The sequence below is a fragment of the Panthera leo genome, chromosome F2, assembly GCF_018350215.1.
Source record: "Panthera leo isolate Ple1 chromosome F2, P.leo_Ple1_pat1.1, whole genome shotgun sequence".
Lineage (NCBI taxonomy): Eukaryota > Metazoa > Chordata > Mammalia > Carnivora > Felidae > Panthera > Panthera leo.
In genome coordinates, this window is record NC_056695.1 from 52916995 (window position 1) to 52943636 (window position 26642).

At 37.1% G+C, this 26642-nt stretch overlaps 1 protein-coding gene across 2 annotated transcripts in view; it reads right to left on the reverse strand.

Moving 5' to 3' along the window:
- Positions 1–26642, reverse strand: part of RSPO2 (R-spondin 2) — a 162991-nt gene that overhangs the window by 64268 nt on the left and 72081 nt on the right. For both annotated transcript variants that reach the window (XM_042924313.1, XM_042924312.1), the window contains exon 2: positions 20070–20258. In XM_042924313.1, coding sequence (XP_042780247.1) covers positions 20070–20258 — 189 coding nt within the window. The remainder of the gene's footprint in view (positions 1–20069; positions 20259–26642) is intronic.

Consider the following 26642-nt stretch of genomic DNA (forward strand, 5'->3'; position numbering starts at 1 on the left):
TCTCCCAAAAAAAAAAAAAAAAAAAAAGTGCCAGAGGCCAGGCATCATGATGGAGAGCTAGAGGCTCAGATGAAAAAGCAATGTTCCTGCATTTCAGGATCTTGGTCTACTAGAAGCAAAGGTACAGCGGCAGGCAATGAGGTAATAATGTGATTACTCCTTCGTATATACAAAGGGAGCAGGCAATGAATACTTTAGGAAACTTAAGTTTCCTGAAAGAAGAAAGAATGGAGGTAAGGAAAATCACCAAGAGGCTCAACACTAAAAGGTAATGGTCACAGGAAAGGGAGTTACAATGAACCAATAAAAGTGACAAACTGGGTAGAAGAGATGAAAAACCGAGAGAAACAAAAGATGCACAATTCCCCTCACCCCCAACTTTGGTATCAGCTCTCTCAGGGTTTTGGCACACCAGGAGAGGAAGTTTTGTTTATCTTCTCACCAAAAATCTAGATGACAACAGCCATCTTTTAAATGAATATCTCAGATGGCAATCAAGTAAACAAGAGAATTAAAACCTTAAATTAAAAGCATAGAAAAATCAGCCTTTGTTAAACCCAACTGTGAAAATGTAATTCCATATATTGCAATTAATTATTGGAGAAAGGGAAGCAATCGGTGAGGTAGACAGGACCTCAGACACATACAAATGAACATTTTTCTATTATTTTTTGGTCATCAAGACTGTCAGGTACAGGCTGTCTTAGCACAACATGAAAATCTGACTGCTAATTGTTCAGCTGCCCTTTATTGTCAAAGCACCAGCATCTCCATTCAGAATGTGGCAGATGCTGACACCCACTAGGGGTATTTATTCTTTGGATTGCAGCTGTATCAAAAAGCATCAAGCTGGCCCCTGGAAAACCCCAGCTCGGTATACGCTAAAATTTTAACAGAAATTCAAGGGACAGGTTGTTCCAAAAGACATTCAGAATTAGAATTTTAGCAATTTTTCACATGGGAAGTAGTAAACTGTGCAACTTAATATGAGTTTTTTTTTTAATTGTTTAAATATTTTTAGGCTTCTCTAACAACTTCAAATATTCTTGTTTAACATTCCTTCTCAAAACTTGCAATGGCTTATGTATACTTAACTGAAGTTTTTAAGCTTTATGTTACCAAAGTCATGCGTTTTCTAATATATACTATTGCAATAATCCCATTAGACTAGGGAATGATGAAAATTATGACCTAAAATTTTAAATTACATTTTTTGTAGTATTGCCTAGTTATACACAGCTCATGAGAAGCTTCATGATATTTCAACCTAAAAAAATACATAAATAAAGGACAGACTCAGAGGTTTCAGGACTCAAGTTTTCATACTTACTATTTGAGTGATGACAGAGAAAACCAGTACTACTGAGTTAAAAGAAGATCCAGGGTGGAAGTCTGTGTAAAACCCATTGCAATGGGTTTACGTTAAGATTGCCTTTATTAATTAGGAGAATTAGCACAGGATGAAATTCAACCATGTCAAGTGCAGAATAGGAGACTCAGAACAGGATCCAAAGGCAGGAAACAAGAACTATGTTGAGAATATCATGACCTTTCAAATAGTACAGTGGTTAGCAGATCTGAGGTTAGCATCTTGGCTCATTTACCATTATGTGACTGTGGGCAAGTTGGCAAAACCCTTTGCCTCAGTATCATCATCTATATAAAAAAAAAAAAAAAAAGGTTAACATCAGTCCTATCTTAGGGTTTTTGAGACATTTCAGAAGCTTGATAAAGGCAAAGATTTCAGCATAGTATCTACTGCGTAATTAGTGATCAAAGAATGTGAGCTATCATGAGAGTAAAACTTTACCAAACAGGATAGTCCAAGATGGCAGATTAAAGGAAGAACCAACAAAATACCAGGATACTCCATTTGTAGTAGATATACAGATGCGCATATATATATATAATCATTTTAATAAATATTTATATATTTGCACTACTCAAATGAAAGACATTATCCTGAGACTAATGCCTGTACTCAATATAATGGCTTTACCCTTCCTTTTTCATTTTTATTTTTTTAATGTTTATTCACTTTAGAGAGAGAGTGTGTAAGCAAGCAGTCAAGGGGCAGAGAGAGGGAGACACATAATCTGAAGCAGACTTCAGGCTCTGAACTGTCAGCACAGAGCTCAATATGGGGCTTGAACTCATGAACCATGAGATCATGACCTGAGCTGAAAGTCGGACGCTTAACCAACTGAGCCACCCAGGCACCCCGTGTGGCTTTACACCCTTCTTTAGGCCATGCAGCTAAAGAAACAGAACACAATCATTTGTTGGTTACCTACATGAGAAGTCATCTACTCAAATATTAGGAACCAGGATTTAGGAAAATGGATCTAAATGTAATTTTGACCTTAGAAGTAGGAGAAATTACATCCTCTCTGTGCCCTACTACTCCTTTCACCATCAGATGGGAGGGAAAATACCAGACCTAACCATACCATAGGATTGTTTGGAGCATCACATTTAAAATGAGAACAAAAAGAACAGGTGAAAGGTACCACATAATTTTATCACTCCCTAGAGCTACATAAGCCTACCCAAAATATTGCTATCTTGTGTATCACAAAATATTAAATAGATATTACTAGAAAGGTGCAGGGCCCTTTACGTAAAATGAAGATGTTCAATTTATGAAGGGCACTAAATGTGGTTTATCATGGCCATTGGGGCAGTGACCACAAGGGTTGCAAAATTCTGGCCTTGTTTGTAACTTTAGTCAAATTTTAATTAGATAGGATCAATGGAAATTCATATGTTTTTCAGATATCTATAGAGTTTTACCTTGCATGCCAAAAGTGTCTTATTTCAACTTTAGAGGATACATATGCTATCAAAAGTATTTTGTTTTCCTGACTCATTTTAAAGTGTTACAATAGTTCATTAAAAAAAAAAAACACAAAACCTTGGGGCACCTGGGTGGCTCAGTCAGTTACGTATCAGACTCTTGATTTAGATTCAGGTTATCATCTCAGGGTTTCTGAGATCAAGCCCCACGTCAAGCTCTGTGCTGACAGCATGGGTCTGCTTGAGATTCTCTCTCTCTCTCTCTGCACCCCCCCCATTCATGCTAATATATAAATAAACTTAAAAAATAAATACCCAAAACTCAAATTGGGAAATATATGTTGGTAGATGCATTCTAATATTAGAATGTTTAAAAATTATGTCTGGCCCACCCACAGAAAAAAATCTGAAGAAACACTGATGTTTATGTAAAATCATGCAATCAAACAATGAGGAACTATAAAAACGTTGGCTTCACTTCCTGTATATTCAAGTGATGCATATTTGAAGTATTCTCAAAATAACTGAAATTAAAACTTGGACACATTTACTGAGAATACAAAGGCAGGTGTTTAAAGGGACTTTTTTTTTTCCTATTTAAAGCAAATGAGAGGGGAGGACAACTATCTCAAATGGAAGGAATATGGTAACAATGAAACAATTGTAAAAATCATAAAGCAAATTCATGTCTCTTATCAGATTTTATTTTCCTACCAAGTAGCAGATCTCTCATCTTGGTTACACCTTGTGTGCTTTTCCCTTTTTAACTTGTCAATTTTTCATATTAAGGTGGAACCAGAGCAGTTTATTATAAACTTCAGACCTGAGATTTAGTTGAACTTTTCCAAATGTTGGCAAATACACCTCTGTCCACCCAACTAAACAGCAAAGTATATGGAAGCTAACATGGGGTTGCTCTCCACTCAACCCTTATTCAAGGAAAACAAGAAGAATCTCTTAATCCCTTCACACTCCAAATAGGCTAGAGCAAGAAACATCAAACTTTTCCTCTAATGGGCCAGATAGTAAATATTTTAGGTTTTGTGGGCGATGCAGTCTCTGTCTAAACTACTCGACTCTGTTGTAGATCAAAAACAGCCATAGACAATATGTAGTGAATGGCTGTTTTCCAGTAAAACTTTATTTATGAACACTGAAATTTAAGTATCATTTTTGTGTACCACAAAATATTGTTCCCCCTTTGGCATTTTTCTCAACCACTTAAAACTCTTAAAGCTATTTTTTACAAGGGCCCCCCAAAAAGCTGGCAAGCCAGATTTTGCCCATGGGTCATAGTTTGCTGAGTCCTAGGCTAGAAAATGATTGAAATCCATGGGCACATTGAAGGAAGAAAGAACCAGGCTTCATGTTTAAAACACCAAATGGTAGCATTTAAGCTTAGGGAGGCATAATGATGTCTTAAATACATCATCTGGTGTGTACATAATACAAATATCAAGTGAACAAGACGCTGCTGGAATTGAATTATCTCAACATGGGAACATTTGTACTTCCCTGGTTTTCGTACTATATTGATAAATCAAGAAATAGGACTCCTTAGGAGTTGTCAATAGATCAAAATTCCATGCTGCCTTTAATAAGCCTGTGGTTTCTTGACTACATATGCATTGACTAGTCAGTGAAGTGTTAGTTGGAGAGAAAGAAGGGAGAAAAATTTTACCAAACAATGCATTTTGGTTAAAACCTGCATTACAGTTATGCCTCCTGATATACAGGCTGATATATTTGCCCAACTTTGTGAAGGTAGCTTTGTTAGTTCTGCTTATCCAGTTTGATTACAATAATAGATAGTTTCAGCCATGCAATGCAGAGGCTGCAAACCCTCGGGCTTGCCAGTGGACTCCTCAGAACTGCTTACTTGCTCCATAAGTGGGGATAACACTTCTTCTGTCCTAGGATTTCCAGGAGCAAATGAAAGGATGGATGCGAACACACTTTAAAAGCTTAAGTGCTAAGTAGAAGCTTTGTTTGCACAAAGGAAAACAGACCACAAGGTAGCACCTGCCTTTAAAGCAGAATGATTCTGTCAAACTTGGGTCTAAACTGAAAGGAGAGGCTCATTCAAGAGAACTACAAACTCCTAAGAAAATTAAATGTAAGTGTGAGAAAGAAGACTTCTTCTGTTACGTATCAGAGCAAGTGTTTTAGGACCCTAAATTAAAAATTTTTTAAATCTTCTGTTAAGAGTCCTGAAAATTACAAAGCCATGTTACAAACTACAAAGTCACAGAGAAGAAAATAAGTATTCTAGCTCTCAGGCTATTTGATATAATTTGGCTTCCAGAATAAATAGAATGAGTGCTCCATGATTTTTCTTTAGAGGGTTGTGTAATACGATCAAAGCAGGGTGTGCTCACAAGGTGCTAGAACATCACTGCTGTGGACCAGCATACGAAACATCCATAGTGTGAAGTGAAATCACCATTACTGTCGCTGTTGATGGCATGTCTGCTGTGGTCTGCTTCTTCAAATCTTGATGGCTTAGCCACACTGGGGCTATAGGTCACAATGATCTAAACTAAGATGGCTCTGGGGTGCCTGGGTGGTTCAGTTGGTTGAGCGTCCAACTTCGGCTCAGGTCACGATCTCATGGTTTGTGGGATGGAGCCCCATGTCAGGCTCTGTGCTAACAGCTCAGAGCCTGGAGCTTGCTTTGGATTCTGTCTCCTTCTCTTTCTGCCCCTCCCCACGTGTGCTCTGTTTCTCTCTCAAAAATAAGTAAATGTAAAAAAAATAAATAAAATAAAATAAACTAAGATGGCTCCGCCTTAGCCACAGAAAGACCACTGTGATCTTCCAAAGCTCAAGTTTAAAATCCTTCAGCAGCTTCCCTTTACTTCCAGGTTCAGTTCAAACCCTTGATTTTAAAGCCCAACATCCCTCTGTCTGGACATATCCTTCTACTTCCCTTGCCTCATTGCCATGGTACCTTTACCCTGGCAATGCTGAAGTTTCCTCTAAACTCCCTATGCCCTCCCAGCATCCAGGTACCTGAGACAACAATTCTACTCTCATGGTTTTTCTTACATTCATCATAATCCTCCTGTCAAATGAAGATCTCATGAAGAAAACAGAACATGTCTTATTCTATTCTGCATCACAGGGCCTAGCATAGGTGCTTGACATAACACTGGATGACAGGTATAGCTGCCAAATGACTAACAAATCCATTAAATTTGTATCAGCTTAAAATAAATACCGAAACGGAGTCTGCCTTGTACATTTTAATGCAATAGCATGATTTTGGTATAAAAATACTTTACATTATAAAGAGCTCCATTTCCGAATTAGGCACCAACTGATTATATATGGTGTTGAAGCTCTTAGATCTTTTTTTTTTTTAATCTTTGTCTAAGAAACAAGAAGTATGCATATTCCTTAACTGTATACCAAGTAGAAATGAGCATTGCAGGGAGATAGGATTTTGCAGAAACTAGACTTAAAATATATATAAAGTCACAAAGAGACCAATATGAAAATGGTGACTGCCAACAGTAAATATTACTCAGTTTTTTTTTTCATAGACTTATGACAGTTATTGGAACTAGAAGACTATTGCCCTAGACCATACTATGTAACTTGTGTAAGCTTGCAAAGCTAGTTACTTTTAGAGCTCAAATCAAAGCTGAGTTCCTTCTAATCTAGTGCTCTTTTAAAGATGTGATTTAAGGGAAATATAAATCAAAACCACACTGAGATATCACCTCACGCCAGTCAGAGTGGCTAAAATGAACAAATTGGGAGACTATAGATGCTGTAGAGGATGTGGAGGAACAGGAACCCTCTTGCACTGTTGGTGGAAATGCAAACTGGCGCAACTGCTCTGGAAAACAGTGTGGAGTTTCCTCAAAAAATTAAAAATAGACCTACCCTATGACCCAGCAATAGCACTGCTAGGAATTTACCCACGGGATACAGGAGTGCTGATGCATAGGGGCACTTGTAACCCAATGTTTATAGCAGCACTCTCAACGATAGCCAAATTATGGAAAGAGCCTAAATGTCCATCAACTGAGGAATGGATAAAGAAATTGTGGTTTATATATACAATGGAATACTACTTGGCAATGAGAAAGAATGAAATATGGCCTTTTGTAGCAACGTGGATGGAACTGGAGAGTGTTATGCTAAGGGAAATAAGTCATACAAAGACAGATACCATATGTTTTCACTCGTATGTGGATCCTGAGAAACTTAACAGACCATGGGGGAGGGGAAGGGGAAAAAAAAGTTAGAGAGGGAGGGAGCCAAACCATAAGAGACTCTTAAAAACTGAGAATAAACTGAGGGTTGATGGGGGGTGGGAGGGAGGGGAAAGTGAGTGATTGGCATTGAGGAGGCCATTTGTTGGGATGAGCACTTGTTGTATGAAAACCAATTTGACAATAAATTTCATATTTAAATAAATAAATAAATTCATATTAAAAAAATAAAGATGTGATTTAACCACAAATTGATTTCTCTCTTTAGAAGATAAAATCTAATGTCTTTGATCCTTAGTGGGATTGAAAACACTTAAACTGACCATTTCAGAAAAAAAATTGTCAAAGAACCTGATATTTTTCTATATGCAGGTTTGTAATTGTGCATAGTAGTTTCTTCTGTATTCCATGGTTTATTTTTTAAGGAACAATATGACAGTATCTCAGTCACTGGGGTCACACTGTTACTGGATAATTGTGCAACTCTGGGGAAGTTCTTATTTAGAAACCTCAGTATACATATTTTTGGTGAGGGTTGAGAGACAGGAGGCAGAGAGAGTGAGAGAACTAACCAGGTCTCTTCCAAATCTATATAACAATAATTTTTTTTTAATTAAGGGAATTTCTACATGCCTGACAGAAGCCTTGTAGGGCTGTGAACACACACACACACACACACACACACACACACACACACACACACACTCATTCTGATCAGTTTAAGTACTTATTAATTGAACAAAACATCCTTTTAAGCACTATTTGAAATGGCTGTTACTATTTGTTTTCTTTCGCACAACACATTAAAAGCTACTACTTTCTCTTTACTTGAACTCCACTTACAAAATGATGAGACAGGAGAGATTTCACAATACACCCAATTACATAGAAAAGTATCACCCAATTACATTCATCATCATCTATCCTCATCATCATACTAAAAGAATAATAAAGACAGTGAAAAGGGCTGTCACATGATGAATAGAAGCCTACCTGGTTGCTTCACTGTGCCACCAGCTTCCTAATGATCATCAAGAAGTTAGTGTCTTTACCGTTACAAGATTTTATTTTTTTAATATGAAATTTATTGTCAAATTGGTTTCCATACAACACCCAGTGCTCATCCCAACAGGTGCCCTCCTCAATGCCAATCACCCACCTTCCCCTCTCTCCCACCACATCAACCCTCATTTTATTCTCAGTTTTTAAGAGTCTCTTATGGTTTGCCTCCTTCCCTCTCTGTAACTTTTTCCCCCCTTCCCCTCCCCCATGGTCTTCTGTTAAGTTTCTCAGGATCCACATACGAGTGAAAACATATGGTATCTGTCTTTGTATGACTTATTTCCTTTAGCATAACACTCTCCAGTTCCATCCACGTTGCTACAAAAGGCCATATTTCATTCTTTCTCATTGCCACGTAGTATTCCATTGTGTATATAAACCACAATTTCTTTATCCATTCCTCAGTTGATGGACATTTAGGCTCTTTCCATAATTTGGCTATTGTTGAGAGTGCTGCTATAAACATTGGGGTACAAGTGCCCCTATGCATCAGCACTCCTGTATCCCTTGGGTAAATTCCTAGCAGTGCTACTAGGAATTTACCCTTACGAGATTTTAAATATTAAAGGTAGTTAATAGGAATGTCTTCATTAAATATATAAGTACTTTCAATTTTTAGCTTATATGTCCCATGAACTTATAAAGGAATGCCTCTTTAGAACAAACCAAAAAGCATTTCAAGAATGCTTGAACAAAGAACATGGGTTGTCACTAGTCAGACACACATTCCACTATCAACTCTGCTAAGCACCAGTGGGTGACTTTGAATGAACTGAGCTGCTTAACTTCTCTAGGCTTCCCCCACCCCTCCCCGTTTACTTGCCTCAAATAGTCAGGTATATGCATAAACTGTGGAGAAGATTTAGCCAAAAAGAAAGTACTAAATAAGTGTCTATTGTTAGTAATAAGTTCAAGGTGTCTTTTACAGAAGAGCAACTAATGTTACAGAAACTGCTCTCCTCTCAGAGACCCTGAGTCACCTAGGATTCATATCAATTATTCAGTTCATATGTAGCGAGCACCTTTTAGATGACAGGCCCTTGACTGGCTGGCCTCAGGCAATTAAACTGTGGCTCTGTGGAGACCAAGCTTGGATACAATCCCCTGAAACTAAAGTCAATTAACAAATGTTTTGTTTTATCCCAATCATAGGTGCATCAAAACCTAGCCAGCTCTCCTGCAGGGATGGAATTTCTTAAGAAAGCATAAGAATCAAGAGACCTAGCAGGTGACGACCTCTCAATTAGCTTCTGATAAGGGGGCAGCAGGGCCATCCTCACAGTCCCTCCCCTAAAGAACTATTCTTTAACTTTATCCAGTTATGGTCAGTTTATTAACTGGCTGGTAGCAGCTCTTATAAAGGTGTAAAAGCCACTTCAGCTAATCAGACATTCCCAGCTGGCAGTAACCTGTTAACCAAGAGAACATGTTTTCTGCAGAGCAGCCTGTAGGTCAAGGTTCTTTTTTGGGAAAGGAACCAGCTTAAGAGAATGCCTTATCAAAGTGTGCCAATTAAAAGTGATGACCTACCCTCAACCCTGCTCAAAAAAGACAGATTCTAAAGCTTAACAAATAATGTGTTTTGTGATTTTATTTTCTCTAAGAGCAGCAGCATGGAGTAGTTAAAGAAACATGGCTAAGTGAAATAAATCAGAGAGGGAAAAGCAAATATTGCATGATCTCACTTATATGTGAAATTAAAAAGAAAAGAAAAAAAGAAAAAAGAAAGAAAAAACAACTCATAGGAGAAAAACAAAAACAAAAAACATCAGATCTGTAGTTACCAGAGGTTGAAGGTAGGGTGAGGGGGAACTGAATGAAGGTGATCAAAAGGTACAAACCTCCAGTTGTTAGATAAGTAGTAGGGGTGAAACATACAAGGTAATGGCTACAGTTAATACTGCTTTTTGGTATATGTGAAAGGTGTTAAGAGAGTAAATACCAAAGATCTAATCACAGCTCATTTCTTTTCCTTTATTTTTTGTATTTACATGAGATGATGGATGTTAACTTATTGTGGTAATCATTTCACAAGATACATAAGTAAAATTTTGCTGTACACCTTAAACATACACAGTGCTATATGTCAATTGTATATCTCAGTAAAACTGGTTTAAAAAGAAAAAAGAAACAGGCATTAGAATCAGAGAGAATCCTTTGATATTTGTCTTTCTCTGACTAATTTCACTTAGCATAATACCTTCTAGTTCCAACCACTATATGCTAACTTGGATGTAAAATTAAAAAATAAAATAAAAATAAATAAAAAATAAATAAAACAATTAGAGAGAATCTTAGATCTCATTCTTAGCTCTGCTTCATAAGCGTGTCCTTGGGTAGGTTTCTGAACCTCTTTGAGCTTCAATGGTAAAATGTAAACACTTACCTACATCACAGGGTTGTTGAGGGGAGTGTTAGAATAGCCATTCCCACCAGAAATTTGAGGAGAGGGGCTGACTAGAATAGCAAAAAGCAGTAACTTCTGGAGGCAGTTATAGAATCACAGAATATTAGAGCAATGACCTCCTAGCCTCCCCTAATTTTTAAAGATGAGGACACTGGGACTCAATATGAACTTCACCTATCATCAAAGAGTAAGTTAGGACACCTGACTGACATGTAGCTCAGGAGCCAGCTGTGGACAGGGCGATCAGAAGGGTCCTCTCGGTCTAAGTAGTCACCATGATCCCTCTTCTTCTGCCCATAAACCCTCCCCTGTTTCTTCCTTTCATAATACGACCCAAACAATTGTTTACAATTCTTCAATTCATGGAGTGCCAGGGTGGCTCAGTAAGTTATATGACAGACTCTTGATTTTTGACTCAAGTCATGATCTCAGAATTCATGAGTTCGAGCCCCACATTGGGCTCCATGCTGATAGTGTGGATCCTGCTTGGGATTCTACTCCCTCTCTTTTACTCTCTCAAAAATAAACATTTTTAAAAAGCTTCAATTCATATGGAAGCTATATTTCAATCAGAATCTTTTGCAGTACCTGTATCAACAAAATCAAAAGAATAAATTAGACTCTAAGATACCAGACATAATTATTAATTAGAACACTCAACATGCCAGAATACATAAAGTAATGGAAATCTCAGAAGAAGGAAGAGCAAGTCATGAGAAAGTGGGGAAGGCAAAGACAGGAGCCTGAGAAGGAAGGATTCAAGAGCATTAGAAGCCTGGCTGAAAGGCAGTGTATTCTATTTCATTGTGATCAGCTTAGTAGAGTCCACGAACAGATACATTATTACTGATTATGATATTGATAATTAATGATTGATGTGGAGAAGGACACACATTTCCTCAAAATATCCTCATTATGCTTAGGTGGTACTAAAACTGGTTTTTTACTAAATACAAAGTGGCCTATTCCATAATCAGTGATGGATGGAGACAACATAATTATTACATTGCAGCAATTTTCAAAGGCTAGTTTCTGACCCGGCCAAGTCAGCATCACCTGGGTATTTGTTGACAATATAAATTCTTAGGCACCATTTCAGATCTACCCAATAAGAAACTCAGCACATGGAGGAAAGCAACCAGTGTTTTAACAGGCGTTAAACACAAAATGCCCCCTAGCTCTTCACTACCTTGCCACCCAGGCTAGATGGCGAAGGCAGAAGAAAATAAAGCTAAGTTCCACTGTTTCCACAGTCTTCCAATGACTATTCTCACCTTACTGCTAACATGTCCCTTCTCTGACCTCTTCTGATTCTGTGATACATCTACCCTATTTGTCTATTGTGCTTTTGCAGCATTTTGGGTAATAGTGATTACACAATACCACTGTCTAATTTGTATCAATTTCACAAGCAACCCAGTTGGGTCCTTAGTCCATCCATAGGCATCTTCTAAATAAAGACATTCTTAATTTTTAGTTTTATTTTACTTCTCATATAATCCCCCAGACACTGAGATCACAGTAACATATTTGTCAGAGATCTGCTTCTTTACAGATATTTAAACACACATCATATGGACTTTATGGTTCTCAGAGTCAATATATGCATCCTGCTCACTTATAGTTCATAGTTATTCAGATTTGATTAAAAACATTTTAAACACTTCTGTTCATTTTAAATACCTAGGCCCTTTTCCTTTAAAAAAAATTAATGTTTATTCATTTTTGAGAGACAGAGTGTAAGTGAGGGTGAGGCAGAGAGAGGGAGACACAGAATCAGAAGCAGGCTCCAGGCTCTGAGCTGTCAGCACAGAGCCTGACTCAGGGCTTGAACCCACAAACCAAGAGATCATGACCTGAATGAAGCCTGAGGCCTAATCGACTCAGCCACCCAGGTGCCCCACCCTTTTTCCAAATGCATCATTAAACTTCATGATTCAAGAATGGCAGGTATTTTTAAAAGTACTCAAATTTGACATGCAGTAATTCTTTAAAAACCCTTCAACACTGGTCTTGCAGTTCACAAATTAAGGGATGGTTACGTTTAACTGCGAATTTTCTTGTATGTTCTAAATTACTCATTTTTAAACCTATGTCATTTCAAAAACATAATGCTAACATTCTCTTAGCCTAAAACACATTTTTACAAAGTGCCAAAGAGAAGGGCAGAATCATCAAATACAGAAGAAGGAGCTAAAAACAAAAGTAGCAAATTCTCTGGATGCAGATCTCATTTCTGTAATTTTTTGTTTACAAATTATTTTTGAAAATACACTGCCTCTGGCAACAAATGTATATGTATTTTCTTATACATAAAAAGTTAATCCTTTTCCTGCCACTTCAGCATATTTCTGATCCCCTTACTGGTAAATGAATAAAACAAATGCTTGACTGATAGGATATAGATACTTTATAGATTTCTGATTAGACAAGCCTTTCATCTAAGGCTAGTTTTCCCACTTAGGTCTTGGATCCTATGTTCTTCTGTCTCCTCAGTGACCTTGTTTCTTCAATCATTCCCCTATTTCTCCACCTCATATGGCTCTTTCCCATTCAAGTCTCCTTCCACCACACACACACACACACACACACACACACAATCTCCTAATTCAAGAGCCATCTTGCTATCAATAGATACTTTTCAACCAACAATCACCATGTCTGCTTGCCTAAGATTCCATGTGCTCCCTCAAACCAGAGCAATGAGGACAGTGCCCCAATAGTAACAATGAAACTCCTCCCATAAAGGTCAACAGTTCTATTGTTTAAACAATATCTCCCCCATTGCTGAAATCCATCCAACCTTTAAAAAGTGTATTTCACTCAGTTTAGGAAATTTCATCCATAAAGTAAAAATACCACAATTTTGTGTTCAAGATTATAAATGGAGAGTTCAATGGATTATCACAAAATGGGCAACATATGCAACCATAATACAAGTCAAGAGGAATGTTAGTGCCTCAAGAACTTTTGTGAGGTCTTTGAACAATCATTCCCCTCTCTTCTCCCTCAACTACCATCTTGACTTGTAACCAAAACACATATAAAAGATTACTCATGATCTCTGTTAGATCTATATTTTCTCATTTTATTTTTCAAAGAAGCATGCAGAGTAGGTCATAGTATTTTCTGCCAAAGACTAAGTTTAGAGTTCCCTTGAGAGCTTTGAATGCTTACATCTAACTGCCCTTGGGGTACCTTTCCCCAGGATATCTCATACCACTTTGAACTCAACATGTCCCAAAACATCCATTCTCCACCATAATGGCCTTTCTTGCCAGCACATATGTACCTTCTCTTATTCCGTACCTTCATAAATTCACTACCCAACTTCCAAGCCAAAATCATAAGAGTAATCTCAGTCTCCCTTCACCTTTAGTCAACATCCCATTCATTATCAAGTCCTGTTGATTATCCCTCAATATCTCTCTCATTCCCGTTTCCACTACGATTACCTTCATTTATTCATTGAATAAATGTGTTGAGCCCCACTATGTGTCAACACTGTTCTGCAGATCATAAGCCTGTACTCAAGCCAAACAGTCTTAAATCCCTTCCCCTCTTGGAGCTTACATTCTATTGGGAGAAGTGAATAAAACAGGCAAAACCTTGAGTATGTTAGCTACCCATAGTGCGGAGGAAAGAAGGGAGGAAAGGAGGGAGTGAAAGAATGAGGAAAGGGGGGAGAGATAAAAAATGAAGAAAGGAAACATTGGGAAGGAAAGTTAACATTTTAGACAGATTAGTCAGGGAAGGTCTGAGGAGGAAATATCTATTCTCATTTCATTTTTTTTAACCTAGATTATTGCCCTTGCCACCTTCATTGCTGACTTCCCTTTAACTCACATTTCATTCTGCCAAAAGAAAAATATTTCCTCTTCTTATTCCCCTACTTAAAATCCTTCACTGACTACTTGTGGCTTCAGGAAGGTGCTTAAACCGACTAACTTTAGCACAAAAGGTCTGTCAAACTCAGTCCCCGCCACCTTAACTATCATTTCTGGTTATGCAGTGGAACTGGACTCAATCACCTTCCTTTTTGCTTAACAGTGGATGATTTTCTGTGTGTCTCCACACCTTCAAGTGTGCTTTTCCTTTCTTTTTTTCTTACCTAGAATGCTTAATCCTAACAATTCTGAAAATGCCTATAGTCTTTATAAGGGTCATCTCCCCCATTGATGAAATCCACCCAACCTTCGGAAAGTGCGTTTCACTCAGTTTAGGAAACTTCATACAGAAAATAAAAATAGTATGACATCCTCTGCACGCTTCTTTGAAAAATGAGAAAATATGTATCTAACAGAGTAATTGGTAGCAAACAGAAGCAAATTAGCACCCTTTATCACACCCCCACCCTGAACTAATTGATTACTTGTCTGCCTGCTCCACCGGAATAGGGTTTCTCAGCCTCAATGCTACTGATGTTTTGGGCCGCATGGTTCTTTGTTGCAGGGGGCTGTCCTATGCCTTTGTCTAATGTTTTGCAGTATCTATAGTCTATCCACCAGCATCCCTTCAACTGTAATAACCAAAAATATCTGCAAACATTACCGCATGTCCCCTAAGGGGAGAAATTACCCATGGTAGAGAACCACTACACTATACCATAAGCAACTCAAGGGCACCAACTAATTATGACTCATTACCGTATCGATAGGTAACCGGTACAAAATCCAGCACAAAGGAAGTGTTCAATAAACGCATAGAAGAACCACAATCCTGACTTCTAGTACCACAGATTAGTTTTAACTATTTTCACAATGTATGTCAATGTATCATTTTATGACTTCCTTCATTCAACATTACATAGTGAGATTTCTCTATGTTGCTGCATGTTGAGGTAGTTCATTCATTTCTTTTATATATTTTCTTTTTTAATATGTTATGCATTTTTTCAATGTTGTGTTGCTTGGACATTTGGGTTGTTTCCAATTTATAGATCTTTATAAAGGATCATGAGAATCTTTTATATGTGTTTTGGTTACAAGTCAGGATGGTAGTTTTGTGGAGGCAGAAGAGATAGGAGTGATTGTTAAAAGACCTCATAAGCATTCTTGGGGCGCTAACATTCCTCTTGACCTGTACTGCAGTTGCACAAGTTGCCCTTTTTGTGATAATCCGTTGAACTCTCCATTCATAATCTTGAACATAAATTTCTTGTGATATTTCATTTAAAGTTTTTTAATCACTAAGAACAAGAAAGTTTTGCAAACAGAAGAAAAAAAGCCAGAGATTCTGGTAAATGTCATATAATGCCAATATTCAGGTAAAAAACAAATGAACTTCACCTTACCAAAGAAAATATTAAACCAAAAAATGCATTTTTTTGTACTTTTTGTAAATAGCACTTATTGTTAGACGCAAGGGCAAATGTCTGCTATTAGTTAAGGTGTGGACTGGTGCAACTTTTCTAGAAGGCCATTTGGCAATATATATCAAAAGTCTTTAAATATGTGATATTGTTCCATGTTAATCTTAAAGCTGAAAACATGTTTTTATGTTTAAAAGTTTATCTTATGTAAATCAGATAAATGTATAAAACTAAAGTGTGTATATGAGAGACTATATAAGAATATTCTTCATATTATTGAAAAACTAAAATCAAATTCTTAATAGGTGATTAAATATATTAGGATATATCCACTCAGTAGGATATATGCAGCCATATTTAATGACATTAACATAATGTTCAAAATCCATTAAGTTGAAACAAGTTACAAAATAGAACAGGGGTACACTTGTAAAGGGAGAAAGACATAAATATACATAGAAACAAAAGTTGAGGGTAGAAGCCAAATGTTAACTTTTTTTATCTTTGAGTGTTTTTTTTTTATTTTTGCTTTTGCTGTTTTTTTAAGGCCTATGTGCTTTCTAAGCTTTCTACAAAGAATATTTGTAACTATCTAAGGAATAAAGTTTTTTCATGTAAATGAGTTTTTCAATAAATGAGAAAAAAGTAACGAGAGAAATATCACCTAACACCATCAGAGACAATGGCAGCTCTTAGTGTCCTTGAGTGTATATATTTTTCATAATATGCTTCAAATGGATACTGAATTGGTTTTTAAAAGCATGTCTGGCTTTATAAGCTCCATACTGTATGTACCAAGAGGCCACACCTAGCCAACATTTCATAAAGCAAATCTTCCTTCTGAAGATACTGCTTTGCAATTAAAATCTTAAAACAGATGTGCTAGGAAGTTTTATAAAGCTACTGTGCTTGGGGCACCTGGGTGGCTCACTCAGTTGAGTGTCCACCTCTTGATTTTGGCTCAGGTCATTATCCTGGCAGGGTCATGAAGTTGAGCCCAACATCCAGCTGCATACTAAGCATGGAACCTGCTTGGGATTCTCTCCTCTCTCTTCCCCTCTGCCCCTCTCCCTTGCTTGTTCTCTCACTCTCTGAAAAAGAATGTTTTTAAAAAGCTACTGTTGGGGTGCCTGGGTGGCTCATTCTGTTAAGTGTCTGACTTTAGCTCAGGTCATGATCTTGTGGTTCGTGGGTTTGAGCCCCTCGTCGGGCTCTGTGCTGACAGCTCAGAGCCTGGAGCCTGCTTGAGATCCTGTGTCTTCCTCTCTCTCTGCCCCTCCCCTGCTCACTCATGCATGCTCTTTCTTGCTCGCTCGCTCTCTCTCAAAAATAAATAAACATTAAAAAAAAATTTAAAGCTACTGTTGCTTGAAGTATAATTTTTTTCTCTACTGTAGAGCAATAATTGCTTAATAAAAAGTGGGTATGATTTCAAATTCTAAGTCTGTAACAGCTTTTCCAATTTAACTCTGTCTCATCCTCTGAATACAATACAAACAACAATGGAATATATGCAAAGTATGGGGGAAAAATCAAATAATTGGTATGAAAGAATCATGGCCATCCAAAGTCACATAGTGAGAATTAAGAAATAATTTTCCACTTTCACTTTGATTCACAGGAATCTTACTCATAAGCCCTTCCAGCTTGTACCAGATAAGTAATGATTTCCTCTAAGTCAGTAAACTGCAACATCGATTACATTCAGTTACAATAAGTATAACCACAGCAAACCCATTCTCACATGGAAATTCTCTTTCCAAGGCTGATTTACAGTCACTGCTCTCCTTTCTGAGAAAAGGGATAAACTTAGCCAAAATGTGTTTGAAGATATATCTGTTGATACACTATAAAGTATTGCTGAGGTGGCTATCCATACAGGTTTGCCTGGGACAGTCCTGGTTTACAACAGTGTCCCTGCATAGTTATTATTAGCAGCCCCTCGGACTTGCCAATGTCCTAGGGTTGAGTAACACATTACATTGTCAGGGTACTGTCCATACACAGACTCCATAAGTGCTAGGCCTAGAACTTGGAATAACTGCCTGGAGCCATCTACACTCTTACCTCATCTTCCTTGTGCACTGATGGTATGGAATGAAAAATGCACCAAATATTCAGGAACGCAAATCCTGCCCCCTCCCACCAGGTGGTCTAACGCAATCTGACTAGGACTCCCTTTTAAGGTAAACCTATCATTCCATGGAAGTTAAAAAAAACTATGGCAGACAAATTACTAGATAGCCCCCAAATCAAAAAATTAAGGAAAGGTACATACTTGAAAAATTAGACAGTCTGTTGTCAGAGGTTGGGAGTTCTGTCTCTGTAATTGTTAATCCAAACAATTCCATGAAATAGAAGCAGATGCGAATTTTCACTGAGCCTATGTATTTCTATCTCTGCTAATGGAAAATTATTCCAGAGAGAATTCCAGAGAGGAACTACTATTCCACCTAGAAAACCTAGGACCAAATTTGATTCTCTTTTCACTCTCTGAAATTAGTTTCTATGTCTCCTTGATTCTATTTTTTAAAATCTCTGGAATTCATTACCCACAGACCTTTCATCAGAATGTGATTTCTCAACTGTAACTGTTACAGTAGCCTTCCTCTACTTTCTGTCCTTCTCCAATTCATTGCCCCCACTGACACTAAAACTATCCTGAACAAAGCAACTTCTTCAGTCCTCTCCTGCTTGAAACCTGTAGGTAATATCCAGACTCCTTGGCACAGCATTCAAGTCCTTTATCCTTGCACTCCAACCTCTGTCCCTTTCCATTCTCAGTTCCAACCACATCTCCTACTAAGCCCATCCAACTCAATGGTTCTTATCCAGAGATAATGTATTATAGATTGGACTAATCATCCAGGAGGTGTTCAAAAATGTCTGGGTACATTTTTACTTGTCACAGTGACTTGAGGGCACAAAGACCATTTCATGGGTAGGGACTAAGGATACTAAATGTTCAGCAATGTAGATTAAATGGCCTTGCCAAAATACCAACCACATCCCAGATGGGACTTATTGTTCTCCAAGCACATTATTTTTACACATGTGTGTCTCCTTCTTTCTAAAATCTATTTAACCTCCCACCATTAGTTCTGCCTTCTTCCAAAATAATATTGTCCTTGGATGATTCAATTCAAACTCTCCTCTAATCTAAAGGCCTCGGCTGATTTAATAGCCATGTATACAGTATTAATGGGAGGTAATTAAATTACTCCCCTAACATACTGCTTGCTGATATAGCTTAGTGTACTGAATTAAAATTAAACTTTTACCCTTTTGTCATTTTGTCATTTCGCTCCATGTTTTGTTTTGTTTTTTTCCTTATCCTCTCTATGCCCTAACATTTAAGCTCCTTAAAGAAAGGGATGTTCTTTTGGTATGTCATTTTTTTTTTTAATTCCAATTACTACTATTCACTTAGAAGTTGAGAATCATTTTATAAGTGATTTTTGGATTAAAAGATAAAAATCATTCCTGTATGACTATGTATAGAATGCCATTCCTTAATACTTTTTCTAATTGTTAAACTTAGAACTCAGAATATTCTAAAATGAACTAAATATTTTAGTTAAATCTTTTATTAGTAATGGTGCTTTACAGAACTATTTAATATAATGTATTATAGATTAAACTATGGATTACAAACTCAGATAAAAAAAAGAGGCAAAAGGGGCGCCTGGGTGGCTCAGTCCGTTAAGCGTCCGACTTCAGCTCAGGTCACGATCTCGCGGCCCGTGAGTTCGAGCCCCACGTCGGGCTTTGTGCTGACTGCTCGGAGCCCAGAGACTGTTTCAGATTCTGTGTCTCCCTCTCTCTCTGACCCTCCCCCGTTCATGCTCTGTCTCTGTCTCAAAAATAAATAAACGTTAAAAAAAAATTAAAAAAAAAAAAAAGAGGCTAAAAGAAGCCATAGACACTGTAGTAAAGTGGAGACAATGTTCCCAGTATAAAGACATTTAAATTCCTTGGGGATTTTGTTGTTGTTGTGCTAAGTATGCCTTATACAGATCTTCTTAACAAGCTTATGTTGGAGATGCTTGTTATACAAAAAATAAATAACCTAAAAATAAAAAGTGTGTATGCAATGTACTTCTAGACAAAAGATAAAAATATTCTTATCCTACCCCCACTGAATTTTAAGTTAAAGATTGCACTATTTCTGTAGCATATTAAAATTACACTTGTTTTTAGCCAAAATTTTCAATTTCACTCCCCCCAAGTTTCATAAACAGTAAATAGTAGACAAAAGTCAACTGCTCACTTGCACATCTGTTCATATCTGGGGCTCGGTGTCCATAGTAACCAGATGGACAGGAATGCAGGCATTCTCCATACTGGCGCATGCCTTCTCTTCGAAGAAAGAAGAACAACTTCTGTTGACATCGGCTGCACCCGTTGTCCTTTGAACAAGACAAACAACCCTTGCAAATGGGATTTGATACATAACTAGCTGTAAGAGAAAACACAAAACACACATTCAAATACAAGTATGATCAGACCTCTGGTCAATACAACATGCTGAAGAGACAAGGGTCTCTGGTCCTACTCTAATCACATAGAAATGTGGAACAAAATATCCACTCCCAACCTGAAAAAAAACAAAAAAAAACCAAAAAAAAAAAAAACGGTTAATACACAACCAAACTTAGAAACAAAGAGGAAACTCAGAGGTAGGGCTGAAGGTCTACCATGGCCTGTGGAGATGTTAGACCAGACAGAAGCAGACCTTATGTCAGGGTCTTGAATCAAGGCCAAGAAATATGCACATGAAGACCAGACACTTGGGTCTCCTTATGTAGACTGGAGTTGTGAGGGCTGTTTGCACATGAAACCAGTACTAGAAGCCCCTGCCCTAATTTTCCAGAGAAGATTTCAACCCCAGATTAGGGGAATAGAGTGGGTGAGCACAATAGAGAGAAAACATAGCCCATGAGGCACAAGAACCCCCAAATCCACAATATATCCAAGTATGGGATACAAGTTCAAACTATCAATCCGGTGTCAAATAACTAAATCAAGAGGCTAACATAAAAATGTCAATCCAGGAAAACCCACAAAGTAACAAATATCAAACTACCTTATAAAGTTTTCTACAATCCTGAGGCCTGGAACTTGCATGGAAAACAACCTTCACATCAAAATGAACCAATCACCGGGCGCCTGGGTGCTCAGTTGGTTAAGTGGCCGACTTCACCTCAGGTCATGATTTCGTGGTCTGTGAGTTCCAGCCCCGCATCGGGCTCTGTGCTGATAGCTCGGAGCCTGGAGCCTGCTTCTGTTTCTGTGTCTCCCTCCCCCTCTGCCCCTCCCCCATTTGCACTCGGTCTCTGCCTTTCAAAAATGAACAAATGTTAAACAAACAAACAAAAAAATGAACCAATCACACGTACAAGCAAACCTCCATGGGGAAGAGTCATCAATCTCAGAAAGACAGACTTCACACCTAACCAGTCATATATAATAGAACCATCTGAAAGTCTAAAATGATTATCTTCAGAATATTTGAAGAGATAAAACAAGAACTAGAAATCACATGGGAAGAAACAGTATCATATAGTGACCGTGCAAGTTAGAAAGAAATGAAAATTTTAAAACTGAAAAAAAATTCTATAGACAAGTTGAATGGTACATTAGGGAAAAAAAAGGTATTTAACTAGAAAACATGTTTAAATAACTGTAGCACCAAAAAAGATGAAAATGTGAAAAAGGTACGAAGCATGTAAAAAGAAAAAGTTTTAATACATGATTATTAGGTGTTGTACTATCAAAAAATAGAGAATATGAGTAAGACGTAATATCCAAGGAGATCATGGCTGATCAGTTTCCAGATTTAAAGAAAGAGATGGATTCTTAGATGAAAGCTTCATAGAACTGAGGAGATCAGTAAAAATAAGTCTGCATCTGAACACAGCATATTCATACTAAAGAATGAAGTCAAACCAGAGAGAAACAGTAAAACCTTGGTTTGCGAGCATAACTCATTCTGGAACATGCTTGTAATCCAAAGCACTTGTATATCAAAGCAAATTGCAAGAACCATTGGCTCAGTTGTGCTCATGTGACGTTCGGCATCATATACTACTTGTATTGCAAGACATCGCTCATTTATTTATCAAGTTAAAATTTGTTAGAAATGTTTGCTTGTCTTGCTGAACACTTGCAGAGTAAGTTACTTGCAATCCAAGGTTTTATTGTACATACAAAGGAATACAATTTTGGCCTCTAGCAGAAATCTCATCAGAAATAATAAGTGTTAGATAGTGAAATATTTTCTTCAGCATGCTAAGAGAAAATTATCAAACTATAATTCTACAAGCAATTAAATGATAGTTTAAGAATGAGGCCAAAATAAAGATCCATTCAGCCAAATTAAAGGCAAGAAACTTATTAACCACTCACCAAAAGAATAAACTGTATGTATTGGAAAAATGAAATGGAACCCAGAAGGAAGTAGAATGTAATAAGCAATAGTGATCAAATCAATTGAGAAATGTTGGTGTATCTATTAAAAGTTCCAGTTTTTAAAAAGTAATGATTAATTTCCAAGGTTTAAAAATAATACATATCTTATATTTAACAGCAATAATGTGGAAGAGTTGAGGAGGGAAAACAAAAAGCATTTCAAGTTTCTATATTTTGAGTGAAGAAGACCAACACGAATTAAACTTTGTCAAGTTAAATGTATTTGCTAAAACTCTAGGTAGCAACCTCAAAAACAGTAATGTAGAACTTCTAAACCAGTGACAACTACACATGTCCTAAATGTATAAAATATAAGTAGGAGGTAACAATCCACTTGTCTGTGACCAAAAGAATGGATAAATTGTAGTGTATTTTAATGATGAAAAAAACTACTGACACTTTCATGAACAGGAATGAAACTTCTATATATTATGTTGAACAAAGAAAGTCAGATTAAAAAAAGAAAAAGGTATACTCCATATAACTATTTATATTGATGTCAAGGACATGTGAAACTAATCTATGGGGACACAGAACATTAAATGCCTTTGAGGGTTTAAGACTGACTGGAAAGGGGTATACTGGAATTTTTGGCAGGTATGTTTGTTTCCTAAGCCTGCCTTAACAAATTCCACAATGTAGTGACTTCAACACCAGGAATTCATTCTCTCAGTTCTGTAGGCTAGAAGTCTGAAATCAAGGTGTCCATAGAGCCATGCTTCCTCTGAAGACCATAGGGAAGAATCCTTCTCTCTTCTGGTGGCCCCAGATTTTCCTTGGCTGGTGGCAGATCTCCAATCTGACTCCATTGGCACATAGTCTTCTTCTCTATGTACCCCTATTTTCAAATAAGGTCATATTCTGAGTCTCCAGGTGGACATGAATGAGGGCAGGGGTTGGGGGTGTGGACCCTATTTAACCCACTACAGGAGGTGATGGGCAACGTATATAGTCGTAAAACCTATCCAGCTGTATGTACATTTTTACAAGTAATGTGCATAATTTATAAGTAAATTGTATCTGAAGGTTTTAAGCAAGAAAAAAAATGGGTACAAAGGCCATACACTAACTTCAGGATAATGTAATTGTTACTTATAATTACATTTCTTTTGAAGATTCTATAAATTATATTGGATGCTCACCTATGTAATATTACTTACATTTATGGTTATTTTTAAACAGAAATATCCTACTGGATGGACGAGGTGGGATGATACTAAGTAAATGTTGAAATAGCATCTGGAAAATTGATGTATGAACCTTATAAACTTTACTATATCTAATGATAAAAAGAGTAATTTTAAAGAAACAAAATACTGTTTCTAGCCCTAGTATAAAATTCAGATATAAAATCTTATAACCTAATATAATTTCTAAAATATGAAAAACTCATATAACTTTTAGTTATCACTATACCAAGCAAAGTCATAAACATAACAAGATATAGGAGGTCACACTGACTTCATTTTATCAGGTTAACCCACAGAAGAAAGAAGAGAAGGACCAGAAAACTCAGCAACTATTGAGACTTTAGCTTTGAGGCCACATCCTCTTTGCCCTACATACAATTTTTATTGCATATAAAATAATATGAAGCCGTAAGTATTCAAACTAGCAGCTATACAACAAAGTGAGCTGTATACCACACCTTTCCTGTAGTTATAATGACTCAACATCTGATATATTAACAGCTAGTTGTAACAGATCTATACAGGTTTTAGTTCCACAAGATGCTCTCCCTGCTTCTCCTGGGCTCCCAACAGCCCTGATTTGATTTTCATAGCTTCTCTTCTAGGAAGATATTGAAACAGGAGTTTTGTTCTTCTTCTGAAAGGAACTCAGAAACCAGGAATTAGGGCCAAGGTTGCTCTTTGAATTGACCATTAATATCTGATTCTTCCCACCTATCCCAGGATTTTTTTTCTATAAACTGTTCAACTGCTTTATCTGCATATGGAGTCTATTTCATGGACCTTCTCTTATTTACAAACCTATTGATGCTTTCCAAATTGTTTCTTATTTACTACCATATTTTCCAAAATCTGCAACTATGTTGGAAAAAAAAAAAGAATCGACACAGACGAAAAGTTACTTCCTCAGATATAATTCTTCATTATATTTTAGAAGTCTACTTTCTAGACATATATACATTTTTGTATGTGTAACATAACTTTATTTTTCATAACTGACCATACTTTACACGTATGCTAACTTGTTCAATTTCAGTTAAGTTGTGAGCATCTTTTCCTAGCAATGAACAAAACCAGTATCACTCTCTTATTTTTCTGGAAGCATCAGTTCTATCTGCTTCCTCTGTTTACCACAACCACCCATTCACTTATCCCCAACACTACTTTTCTGAAGACCACGACCAGTTTTCTAAACTTTAATGCAAGACCTCATTCTCAGTTTCTGGTCCTCACAACTCCTGTAGCCTGGGTCACTTCAGAAAGTTTTATTCCTCCTGTGGCTTCTATGATAATGTCTCCTCCTATACACTTAATTCCAACTCACTATCCTTATATCCACTAATTCTCTCATAATTCAGGCTCTTATTATTTCTAAGACATTTATGGTGCCCCAACCCTATATCCACCTTTATTTTACCGTAAAGTCTGTTTTTGGGTTGATTCTCCTGCTTTTATGCTCATTGTAGGATTTCAGTTAGACTTGACTCTGACAAGATAATATTGATTTATAAAGCATTTTCGTACAGCTGAATGAAAATAAGCCTATACTATTTACAATTTCCCCAGCTGTCTTCTGAAGAGATTCTACTCCGATATGGTTATTAGCATCCTGAGCAGGGTGTAAAGAGTAGGTAAGTTTCAAAAACTGAGATTTGGCTCAGCCTCTCTGTGTAAGAAAGGGGTAAAAATTAGAGGGTGGATATGGTGCAGAAATCTGGGTGAGAACTGGAGTACTCATCAGCTATATGATGGACAAAATGGCTTTGACAGGGGAGGTGACTAGGAGAACCCAACTCATTTTTATTTTCAGGGCTAAGAACATAACCCACCTTAAGCACAAAGACCCTATGGCATGATATTTGGGGAAGCAATTGATGACTCTTTTGAGAGGCAAACCCTTAAATAGGAGTAACCATGAGACTAAGGCAAGGGCAGAGGTTGCTAGTTGGAGATGCATCAAAGGGAGCCCCACACTTCGGAACCCCCTGTAACACGTCTGTGTTCAGAACCCCCTGTAATGTCTGCGGTTAGTTTGCTGGCTGCATTCTGCTCTTCAATTTAACTATAGATTTGGAAAAGAACTATATCAAGGTTGTCCAAATTCCCAATTAGCTTATTAAGACAAAATTTGGAAGATTTACATACGTAGAATGGTTTAAAAAGACTATCATCGCAAACAAGTGCTGAAACCATACTCTTAGTTCAAAAGCTAAACCGAGAGCTCTTTATCACCATAAATCACATTCTATACTAACAAATATGGAGAAAAGAGAATTACAGAACCGAGAGAACCAACATAAATTAAAGGCTTTTTGTTTTGTCTTTATGTATCTGAAGCCAACTTTCATCTGGATCACGAAGATTTTAGAGTCAACAAATTGTGCTCCACATTTTTTAAAGGTATTCTTAAAATCATTAAAAGCAAGGCTTTATTTACTTGAACCTTGACTGACTTAATGAAAATGAATCAGGGAATACTTATCTCAATCCATATCTGCTATCTTTATAACCCCACAAATGAGGAATTCTCTTAAAGCAAAAGTGATGTAAGCCATATCCAACATAAGTGCTGTTCCCAGTCACCCATTTTCTCTAGCCATTAATAGTGCTCCTCAACACTGAAGGATAAGAGCACATTTTTTTCTTTTTTCTTTTTTTTTTTTTTTTTTTGCAATTTGAAGCTTCATGCCCCAAACGTCAAATAGACTTTTCAGTTGAATGAACCATTGTCCAATGTCAACTATCCTAGTGGTCTCTATCTTGTAAATTAGTAACTTAATTCAACAAGAATTTCTTCATCCATTATATGGTGACTACAGCAATCTCCGTATCTAAAGCCAGGCAAAAACAGACTTTAAACAGGACTAATTTATTTGGTCAGGATCTTAATAAGTTAAATGGCTCTGCCTATTGCTAGGAGATTTAATTCAACTGTGCAGGTGAATAAACAGATCTTAATTCCCAGCTTTGATGACCATGTTTATTTGCTCTCTCTGTAAGCTTCAACTTTTCCAACACTAAAGCCTGCTGAGATCCAGAGCTTCATCATTCCAACCAAAACACTTTTTTCTAAGTCTGGACCCACCCAAAATTCTAAAGATGAAATATATCACATAAAACATTAACAAATTTCAGAAAGGTGTTAGGCAGTACTATTAACACAAGTCTACACATATCTCCCT